This window comes from Capsicum annuum, chromosome 6 (assembly GCF_002878395.1).
Source record: "Capsicum annuum cultivar UCD-10X-F1 chromosome 6, UCD10Xv1.1, whole genome shotgun sequence".
Taxonomy (NCBI): Eukaryota; Viridiplantae; Streptophyta; class Magnoliopsida; order Solanales; family Solanaceae; genus Capsicum; species Capsicum annuum.
In genome coordinates, this window is record NC_061116.1 from 216,655,661 (window position 1) to 216,667,126 (window position 11,466).

Here is an 11,466-nt window from a genome sequence, read left to right on the forward strand (position 1 = left end):
GGAATATGTGTATATATACATGTATATATACACATATTCCCATCCATAATATAATAGGAAATGACCAAAATGCCTTTAAAATTTAAATAATGTCAAATCTGTCCTTTGGTGAACTGTTTTGATAAGCTAAAGTATATCGACCATAATTCTTTGCTCTGATATCGAATTTGGGTGAAATTGGTATCTTTGGAAGGATAATTCAAAGGGATTTCATTTCATATAAAGTAGGCCACCCAGTTCGTCCTGTACAAGTAGTTATAGTCGTTTGAAGTTGACCCTAAAAATCTGTTTTGATAGGCTGAAGTAAAACGAGTATAACTCCTTACTTAGATGATGGATTTGGATGAAACCAATTGCATTGGAAAGAAGACTCAAAGATCTTTCTTTTCATAGGTCGCAGCTCTCCCATTTCATTATATTAAGGGAGTTATGATCGTTCGAATTTGACCCAAAAATTCAGCTATCCTCAGTAGTTTGTGTGCAGGAAATTTTCCTGCACATTTACTATTCCCAAATATCCCGGCCACCATTTTATAGTTTCAAACATGATCGATTATATCCGGAACCTATCTGTTTTTGGAAATCTTTATATCATTGGAAAGCTTATTCAATAACCTTCGCATGGAACCATCGACGGGCAAATTTTGGTATAATTAAAATAAAAAAATTAATTCCATATAAATAAGACCAATACACGTACTTGAATACGGGGTGTTACAAAGAGTCTCCATTCTTGGGCTCTTAAGACTATAACCTCATGTGATCTGTCTATCTATCCCTTTACTTTATTGTAATCTTATTTTGTTCCTTTTGTTTTAGTGTAAGCTGAGTGGGTATTTTTGTTGTTGTTGTTCAACTTATTGTTGTTTTCATCTTGTAATCTTCTTGTTAGTTTGTTGTTCTCTAAAAAATAGGTGTCAATCCACCTCAATATAATGTTGTTATTATGTCATTCTTGTGTTGTTATGGTTGGCCGAGACTAGGCCTCAAAAGGGCTCTTGGTTTTAGCCATTTTGTGGACTATTTTGGACTGATTTTGTATCTTCTATTGTTGTGTTGTATCATTTGGTATCAAATCATGGCTTGATCTTGTTCCCACAAGATCATTCTTGGGCTTTTTAGTGGAAAAATAATAAAAATAAATGTTCAAAACTAAAAATTCCAAAAAGGAGCAAATCTGTCCATTTTGTATCTTGGCCAAAAATGCGTTCTTGTTGTGTCTTGGCCGAGATTTTTCTTGTTTTCTTGTCTAGATCTTGGTGTCTTTTTTTTTAGTTGTTTCTAAGTGTTGGTTTTCTTGTTCACTAGCACTTTGAGTTTAGATCCCAAACTTGAGCTTGAACTTGTTGAAAGTTGTTGTTGTGAACAAGGTGTGGGCCGTGCCTTGTTGTTGTTGCTCTTGACCTTGTGGACTTATTATTGTGGCTTTGGTTGGACGTTTTTGGTGTTGTTGTTGTTCTTGAAAGGTTGTTGTATTGTTCTTGAAGCTCATCACAACCTTCATCCCTTGTTAAAACCAAAAATACAACACTAAGGAGACTTGGCCGTTTGTTGGTGGATTTGTTGTTGGTTGTTCTTTGAGATTGTTGTTGTTCTTGGTGAATGTTATTATTTTTCTTGTGTTCTTCACCTCCTTCATAAATTATAAAACATAAAGTGAAGTGTTATATCCTAAAGGTGAAGGAACAAGGTGTAAGACTTGTTGGTCTTGAAGATTTACAACTACCAAAGACATATCAATCACTTCTCAACCACTTCCCATGAAACAAGGGCCCATGTTTTAAGGAGAAAAGTTAAGTCTTGCTTTTTGAATTTGAAAGAGGATTTGAAGACTTGTTTTCCCTCCTTAACCAATTCCCGCCAATTTCAAATTACAATTGGACCAAGACTTGAATTGGAAAATAAAATTTGATAACAACCGGAACCAATACGTGGCTGCCACATCATGTTTTTACTGTTCACCAACAATTTTTAAGCTCAAATTTTGATCTTCTAATTTTAATTTGTTGTTATTTAGTCTCGTTTGTTGATTACATTACTAACTTACAAGCTAGCACTATATTGTAAGTTAGTTTTGAAAACATTCTTCGTGTTAACTTTTCTTTGTGTGTATTAATCCTTTGAATCATTGTAACATCCTTGTGTTTCTTTTCGTTACTCTTTGGAGTCGTTGTCAACATTGGATTCACCTCTCGGAGTACAAGCAAGCTTACAATACTTGTGAGATTGAGTGTGAGGGATCCGAGAGACACGAAATAAAAGAGAGAGTGAGGATGTTTTTTATAACTAACGTATTTTCTATTTTGTAGGTAACTCCTTTGCCACAGTGGATACCATTTTGGCCCACCTTGATGCTATTGCTCGAGAAATAGCTAAGGAAAATGCGGGTCTTGACAAATTGGGCTCGGATATGTCTACTATACTTGAGAGGTTGGATTGAGTGAAGAGTCGAAGGAATTCTCGTGATTCTACTTCCGAAGTTTTACCTCAAACAATCAATCCTCCAAGACCACCACCAAATGACATAGATATAAGCCAAGCCACCAAATGTCCTCCAACCCGAGACCTACATAGGTCAATCCTTCCTCCATTCGATCAAGTCCAACAAAAAGGACTTGGAAGCCAAATCCCTCCCATCCAAGCTCTACAACCGAAGCTCCACTTTACCAAATCAATCCTCTCAACCAAAACTCCACTTCACCAAAGCTGACATGTCTATGTAGAGGAGAATGGTAGAAAGGAATATGACGGATATGGAGTCTATGACAATGCTGGTATGATGGTAGGAGACTTGTTTCGGATGAGATTGAAAACAAGGCTTAAGATGGACAGGAAGCCGAGATTCAAAATGAAGATGTTGGCCGAGACTTGTGTTAATGTACTATCGGGTTCCTCATGATTTTGCGGGCTGTTTTTGTGCCATCTCATGATTGTTGTGGACTATTTTTGTCCCATCTCATGTTTGCGGGCTATTTTGAGTGGTTTCTTTTGAAGTGTCCGATTAAACAAGGTGAAGCCGTGAATTTGTGGGCAAATTCCTCTCAAGATGGAGAGGATGATACGGGAATGATCACGGATATGGACTTATGGGAGTGCATGTTGGGTCCGAAACTTAGTGTGTGCAATTGAAGTGCAAAAGAGGACCTAAATGCACTAAAATCAGCCAACATATTACACTTGATGGGCACCTAAGTCTTTAAGGGGCCTTTTGGTCTTTTTTATCTTTTATTTGTAATAGGATATAAATAGAACCATGTAGGGTTTCTTTGATTAGTTTTTAATGATATTTGTGAGTCTTGAAAGACCAAAGAACACAAGTCCTCTCTCCTTGAGGCACCAAAAAAGAAACTAGGATACAACAATAGGGTGGATTTTCTTTTGTTGTTGCTTGCTTGGAAACGTTGATGCTAGAGAGGTGCAATCTGATCTTGTGTCACGTAAGAGATAGGTTTATTGTTGTATGTAGTGTTAAGGGTCCAAGAGTGTCCACTCTTGGGCTCTTAAGATTATACCCTCATGTGGTCTATCTATCTATCCCTTTACTTTATTGTAATCTTATTTTGTTCCTTTGTATCATATGTGTATATATTTAAAGTCTCATATTAATCGATACACTTCATGTTTTTCGAACTATATAGATTGGGGTGTATACGATAGTACAAATAATGTATATTAGTAATGTTGGGATTAACAGTGTTGAAATTAGTAATGCTGAGATTAGTAATGTTGGGATTGTTTTTTATACACTGTTTGGTTTTGATGTATTGAAAACAACAGAAATTGTTATATTTTTAAAATGATATTGTTTGCTTATAAAAATACCCAGGCATTCTATAACTTTGTATATTTTCTTTGCAAAACTTTATTATTTTTTTTAAAAAATAAAAAATAAAATCACTAAAATAACTAATAATTTACTATGAAATTTCAAGATTAATCAAATTGATTTTTCTTATTGTATTTTCTTTATTTGTTCATCATTTATTTGTTGTTCTCAGTTTGTGGTGTGCTTAAGTTGGATGGAGGGATGTTTAAATTTTGAATAAGACAGTGGAATCGTTATTAACATAAAATTGTGTTCCATAGAGTATTAAAACTAAAAGGGCAGCCCGGTACACTAAAGCTATCGCTATACACGGTGTCCGGGAAAGGGCCCCACCATAAGGGTATATCATATGCAGCCTTACCCTGCATTTCTGCCAGAGGCTGTTTAGTCAAAAAAATATTTTTATTTGTGATATATCTTATTCACAAAATTAAAGCTGGTATGCGAACAACCAAACATGCAATAAGTTTTCAGGTCTTCACCAACTTACTAAAACTAGAGTATTTTTTAAGTTAATGGAGTAGGGTTTTTTTATGCCTAAAATTATTTGGAGGAAAATTGTCATCTTGATAAATTGAAAAGAAATAACTCATATTGAATAAATTGAAAAAGATTTAGCAAAAGTTTAAGGGATTTGAGGACATTTTTGTCTTTACTCATATTTATCTCATGCATTAAAATTCATGTATTACTAATACCATCGAATGAGATGTATTAGTTATACACTCTATAATATCATGTAGGAGCCGTTTGGTAGAGTGTATAACAATAATGCTAAATAAGGTGTATTAGTAATGCCTGCATTATTAATGTAAGTATTAATAATGCTGGTATTAGTTATGCAGGCTACTATTTCTTATACATTTTTTGGTTTGATGTATTAAAAATAATAGTATATGTTTATATAATTTTTATAAAAAGATGTTTGTTTACCAAAATATCCTTTTTTGTACCCTCTATTTCAAGATTTATACTAGTTGGAGTCATCTTTTCTCTTTTGCAGGCCTATCATTTTAACCTTAAAGCAAATGGGTCGTTTGGGAAGATTTGGGAAGATGACATTATTTGCCGATTCGAATCTTAGTTTCATTTGGGAAGATGTTGTTCATCCACTTGACAAATCAAAAATGATGCGTTTTGATGAGAAAAGTAATCTTCATGTCATTCCCAAATCTGCAAATAATGTCATTAGGTTAGCAACAATGTTGAATTATTGAAAAGAAGGTAGCAACAACTAATATAAGATCAGAAAAAACTGAAAACGAAGGGCCAAAATTATCATTTAATAAGTTAATGTATGTGTTAAAGTTTTTGTATTACTTATACATGAAAAATGGTGTGTATTACTAATATATATTTCAATACACAATAGAGTGTATAACTGATGCAAGCATTAATTATACATAGCCTAAAAAAATGTACCAAACAAAATATTAGTAGTACACATTAATTAAGGCATGCATTTATTTTCCTCAATACACTCAATCAAACAATCCGGTAGGGTGACAACTAATACATGTATTAGTGATATATTGCGCCAAAATTACTATCAAATAAAATATTAAATAATATTTTCTAATATACTCTACCCACAATCCCATAGTGTATACTTTAATGAATCATGCTGTCCTTTTAAAAAAAATTCTATGAAATTGATTAAAAAATCATGTGATCCTAATCCGAATTAGTTCAGTGAATTTCAAATACCAAATATTTTTTTCAAAAAAAAAAAATAATGAAATGTCTACCAACCGTCTTTTGTAACGAACTCTTTAAAATGAGGCCTCCACTTTTACCTAACAATCAGGGCACCCTTACAAACATGTCAACAGGTTTCGACAGACATAGAAAACCTTCCTACTATTATTCTGTCCACAGCAACAAATCAGGAAAGTATTCTATAAAATCTTCATGTTGTCCTCCTTTCTAAAATCAGCCTCAAATAAAAAGTTAACGAGCCTTCTAACTTTGATTCCTCATAATAATTTTTTACTCTTTCAATCCGTTTTCTTGTCCATCTCTTGTAGCTCTCTCGCTCGCTCACTCACTCACCTAACACAACCATGGGAGCCTGTGCGAGCAGACCTAAGGATTTGGACAGGGACTTGGCCCGTGCCCCTGTTCCCGTTGAGGCACCTGCCACCCCCAAGGGTGACGCTGTTCCTCAGGTATGATTTTTTCATACTACTCACATTTTTAATTCTCTTTCATTTTACTAATGCTTCTCCTGAGATCTTTTATCATTAATGCAATCTTCATTTTGTTTATTCATAGAGTAGTATTTAGTACCTCTGAGAAACTGGTGTAGGTAGGTGTCTGACAAATTTTTGGCATGCAAAATCTCTAACTCTAAGGGTAGTTTGGTACGCAAGATAAGTAGGGATATTTTAGGATTAAGCTGGGGATATCCCAATTTGTCTTATCCAGCTTGAAATTATTTCATCTCACCTCTCAGATGAAATAAATTGTTCCAGCAATTATAATTCCAAGACTATAATCTCGAGATAATTTAGTCAGCGTACCAAACGACTCTCAAGTGTTATTAAAAAACATCCTTTTCATGTTTCAGAATCACATGTGTTAAGATATTCTTGAAACAACAAATGCAGACTAATATATATGGAATTCACAATGCAAATTGAATTGTATGCTTATGAAATTAGGAGAAAAAGGATGGAGAGGAAACAAAGAAGGAAGAACCTTTGATTGATGTATCAGAACCAGCAGCAGCTGAGGCTCCAGTAACCACAGAAACAAAGGCTGTTGCTGAAGCAGAAGGAGGCAAAAAGGAGGAAACAACAGCCAAACCAGCAGAGGAAGTCAAAGTTGAGGCTGTGAAAGAAGAGCCCAAAGTGCAGCAGCCAGCTGAGGAAAAAAAAGAGGCTGAAACTATTGCCCAGTAAATATTATACTATCATATGAAGTAAATAAAGTGTTCATCTCTTTGGTAATCAATGTATAAATAAATTATGGGCTTAATATTTATTTTCAGTCATATGTTTAGCTAGTACATGATTGATTTGTTGAGGCTCCTCTACTTTGTTTAACATCAATAGTAAAAAGTTTCTTGTATTTATGTTCGCTTTTTTTATGTTCTTGCCTGGATTTTGGTTATTTTTGCTGTGGTCCTGTTTAAACTTTCGGTTAAACAGCATGTATTTGCATACGCGGTGCTCATTGTCACAGTTAATACACAAATCAGCATAACCGTACTCCCAATGGCATTTGTTAAGAGCATCAAGTTGTTTATGCCACATGCTTAGGAGATTAACAATAGCATATGCCCACTGGAATTAATATGATCCTCAAGTTATTTATGCCACATGCTGGCCTTAGCATTTTGTATAACAACTAACATGGTACCTTCACTTAATTTTACTTTGGTAGCTTGACACCTTAGTTGCTGTAATTCTGCCATTTTTACTTTACTATCTGGTAGCTTGATGTCTTGAGCCGGTGGTCTATTGGAAAAAAGCTCTTTACTTCATCTGAGATAGTGGTATGGTCTGCGTACACATTACCCTCCCCAGACCCCATTATGTGGGAATACACTGGGTATGTTGTTGTTGTTGTTTTCTGGTAGCTTGATACCAAAAGGCTAAATTCTCTACTATTATTATTATCTGCATACCTACATTTGCTTCCTATTTTATCAATCTCTCTGGAAGCTTATAGCAATTCAGGCACCGAAAGAATATTTTGTTCACTTCTCTTATACGGAAATAGTCATACAAAGATGGTTTTAATGTGGCATAATACATAAACATGCCCTTTAACTTGGCCTCAACTCATATCTATGACCTCCAACTTAGGATGTGCACAAGTAGACACTCAAACTTGTATAAAGCTGAACAAGTAGATACACACGTCCTCTATGACATAATACACATAGGACACGAATATTGATGAAGGGTACTGATTTTGTGTGATTCTAACTGCTGTCAACTTGGCAACTTGGTCTTGATATTTTGTTATAATCTGTAGATTATTTTGCTATAAGTTCTAGATCTTTAGAAGGTAGTTGTAGTGTGTGGTGATGCATAATTTCAGCACAACATTAGGAGACATGTTTTCAAATTTTGAGGGATATTTCAAACCACTTGTATTATATATTTTGTTATATGCTGTATGAATGTAGATTACTGCTACTTCTCAGATTTTTTCTCTCTTTCTTCATGTTTGTTTCTCTTTCTCTCCTTCAATTGACATCAGAGCAAGATTGATCTTTACGGGACTGTTTTTCTGAGAAAAAAAAAACAGCAAAGATCACCTAACAAGCTTAACTTGTTCAAGTCTCTTTCTGTCCAGTTCTTTTTTGACATGGCATCCATCATCTCTTCTCTTTCACCTCCTATCTTTAATGGTGAGAATTACCAAGTTTGGACTGTAAAGATGAAGACATACTTGAAAGGTCTTGGTTTATGGAAGTATATTGAGGAAGACAATGCTCCAGAACCTTTGAGAGCAAACCCAACTCTTCAGCAAATCAGAAATCATGAAGAAGAGATTGCAAAAAGTCCAAAAGCCTTGTCTTTCATTCACGCAGCCATCTTCGAATCAATTTTTACAAGGATAATGGCATGTGAAAATGCCAAAGAAGCTTGGGATATGCTAAAGTAAGAATTTTAGGGGAGTGCTGGGACAAGACAAATGCAAATATTGAATCTAAGAAAAGAATTTGAGATGTTAAGGATAAAAGAGACTGAAAAAGTGAAAGATTATATTGATAGGATCATGAAAATTGTTAATCAGATTCGATTATTGGGAGAAAAAGTAGAAGAGCAAAAGATTGTTGAGAAGGTGATGGTGAAACTCCCAGAGAAGTTCTAAGCAAAAATCTCCTCAATAGAAGATACGTGGGATATGTCTCATGTCACGTTGAATGGACTATCCAACGCTCTTCAAGCTGTGGAGCAAAGAAAAGCTTTTAGAAAGGGAGAGAGTTCAAATGAAGTTGCTCTTGTGGCTGCTCAAAAGTCTAAAGCTCAGTCTGATGGTGAATTAAAAAGGCAATTAAATAGAAGACATGGCAAGGAGAAGAAGAAGCAATATAACAACAAAGGGAGATATAAAAGATTGAAGTATCCACCTTATCCCTATTGTAAAAAGACCAATCATATGGAGAAGTTTTATTGGTATAGACCTGGGGTTCAATGCAAGGTTTTCAAATAGTTTGGTCATATGGATAAGGTCTGCAAAACAAATCAGCCCGACAGCTCAAGTGCAGCTAACTCAAATTGCTGAAAATGTTGAAGATCATGAGGAGAACTTGTTTGCAACTTCTATTATTGGAGAATGCAATATAGCATCTCAAGATCATGATGTGTGGCTTGTTGATAGTGGATGTACACATCATATGACAGCTAACTTGAATAACTTTGAACGTTTGGACAAAAACTATTTTTTCAAAGTCAGAGTTGGAAATGGCAGACTCTTAGATGCAAAGGGCAAAGGAGCAGTTGTTGTTCAAATTCTATCAGGTATAAAGCTTATCTTTGATGTATTATTTGTTCCTGAAATTAGCCAAAGTTTTCTAAGTGTTGGTCAGTTGCTTGAGAATAAATATGCCCTATTATTTAAAGATAAAGCATGTGAAATCATGGATCCAACTGGTATAAAATTGCTCACGGTCAAAATGCTCAATAGAAGCTTGCCTCTTGATAGGAAACATACTGAGATTGGAGCTTATGTCGGCATAAAAGATGACAGTTATGTCTGGCTGTCTGGCATAAAAGGCTTGGCCACATCAATTTTAAGTCTTTAAAAATGATGCAAAATAAGGAACTTGTGACAGATTTGCCTTCCATAAATGAAAACTCTAATATATGTGAAGTGTGTCAAATTGGGAAGCTAAGTCAATCGCCATTTCCTATAAATCAAGCCTGGCGAGCTACTAAAAAGCTTAAACTAATACACATTGAGGTGTGTGGACCTATGAGCACTCCTTCTTATAATGGTAGCAAATACTTTCTTTTATATTCATTGATGACCTTACAAGATTTTGTTGGGTTTATTTTTTAAAGTAAAAATCTGAAGTATTTGCCTCGTTTCAAAAATTTAAAGTAAATGTTGAAAACCAATGTGGCTCTTTGATAAAAATCTTAAGGTCTGATAATGGGACTGAGTTCACTTTCAATCAATTTAAGGATTTCCTTCAGAAAGCGGAAATTTATCATCAACTTACTGTTACTTACACACCATAACAAAATGGTGTAAGTGAAAGGAAAAATAGGTCCATTATGAATATGGATAGGTGTATTCTATTTGAGAAAGGGTTGCCAAAGGTATTATGGGCCGAAGCTGTCAATACCTCTGTCTATCTTCAGAATAGATTGCCGACGAGAGCCATTGAAGAAAAGACGCCATATGAAGCATGGATTGGATCCAAGCCATCAGTCTTACATCTTAAAGTGTTTGGCTGCATATGTTACTCTTACATTCCCGAAGTTAAAAGGATAAACTTGATCAAAGAGCCAATGTTAGAATATTTGTAGGTTATAGCAGCACTTCGAAAGGCTATAGGATTTTAAATCCTATTTCACAGCAAATACATGTGAGTAGAAGCATTACGTTTGATGAGAATGCTATGTAGGACTGGAAGAATATGGTTGTTTCTCCTTTACAGATCACAAATCAAGAACACGGTGTCCAAGAAGAAGAATCAATTCCAGATAAAGAAGATTCTGATGATTTTAGAGTAAGAGGTACCAGATCAATTAAAGACATATATAGAAGATACCATATTGCTATATTGGAGCCAACAAGTGTAGACAATGCATTGTAAATTCTGGAATGGAGGGTTTTCATGGAGAAAGAGCTCAATGTGATTAACAATAATGATACATGGGTACTTGTACCTAGACCTCACGATAGGCAAATTCTTGGAACTAGATGGGTGTTCAAGACTAAGTTGAACTCGGATGGCACACTTAACAAGTACAAAGTGAGGCTGATCATAAAAGGGTATGCCCAACAATATAGAATTGATTTTCTTGAAACATTTGCACCAGTTGCAAGGTTTGACACCATCAGATTGCTTCTTGCAGTTGCAGCACACCAAGGGTGGCAAGTATTTCAACTGGACATAAAGTCTGCTTTTCTAAACGGGTTTATTGAAGAGAAAATTTATGTAGAGCAGCCTGAACGTTTTAGAGGATCTGTTGATCAGGTATAATTGTTAAGAAAAACACTTTATAGCAAACACCTAGGGCCTAGTATGCACGAATAGATAGTTACTTATTGAATTTGGGGTTCAATTGAAACTGCAATAAAGCAACCTTGTATATTAGACCTAAAACTGATGAATTTCTTATAGTTTCCTTTTATATTGATGATCTGTTGGTGACTGGCAGCTAAACAAAGTCCATCATAGACTTCAAAGAGCAAATGAAGAAGGTTTTTGACATGAATGATCTGGGAAAGATGACTTATTTCTTGGGAATGAAGGTTAGTCAATCTTCTCAAGGAATTTTTATTGATAAGAAGAAATATGCTGTCAAAATATTAAAGAAGTTTTGTCTTGACAGATGCAAACCAATAAATACGTCTGCAGTTCAAGAAGAGAAACTAACAAAAAAGGATGAATCTGGTTGGTTGATGCTTTTTTTAGAAGTTTTCTTGATTCTCTATTCTATCTATCT

General features: G+C 34.9%; 2 protein-coding genes across 2 annotated transcripts; both read left to right on the plus strand.

The window, feature by feature from the left end:
• Positions 1-5,631: 5,631 nt before the first annotated feature.
• On the plus strand, positions 5,632-6,907 carry LOC107874680 (phosphatidylinositol transfer protein sfh5). Its single transcript, XM_016721437.2, has 2 exons — positions 5,632-5,994; positions 6,490-6,907. Exons 1-2 carry the CDS (start codon positions 5,890-5,892, stop codon positions 6,727-6,729), a joined length of 345 nt encoding a protein of 114 aa, XP_016576923.2. The 5' UTR covers positions 5,632-5,889; the 3' UTR covers positions 6,730-6,907.
• Positions 6,908-8,689: 1,782 nt separating this feature from the next.
• Positions 8,690-9,590, plus strand: LOC124899623. Its single transcript, XM_047414576.1, has 2 exons — positions 8,690-8,907; positions 9,017-9,590. The coding sequence occupies exons 1-2, from the start codon at positions 8,690-8,692 to the stop codon at positions 9,588-9,590; spliced, it is 792 nt and encodes a 263-aa protein (XP_047270532.1).
• Positions 9,591-11,466: the final 1,876 nt, after the last annotated feature.

Bases quoted from the DNA above. Each gene is read 5' to 3' on its own strand.
- LOC107874680 (XM_016721437.2), top strand. From the start codon at position 5,890: ATGGGAGCCTGTGCGAGCAGACCTAAGGATTTGGACAGGGACTTGGCC. The intron at 5,995-6,489 runs GTATGATTTTTT...TTATGAAATTAG, and splicing joins AGGGTGACGCTGTTCCTCAG to GAGAAAAAGGATGGAGAGGA.
- LOC124899623 (XM_047414576.1), top strand. From the start codon at position 8,690: ATGTCTCATGTCACGTTGAATGGACTATCCAACGCTCTTCAAGCTGTG. The intron at 8,908-9,016 runs GTATCCACCTTA...CATATGGATAAG, and splicing joins GGGAGATATAAAAGATTGAA to GTCTGCAAAACAAATCAGCC.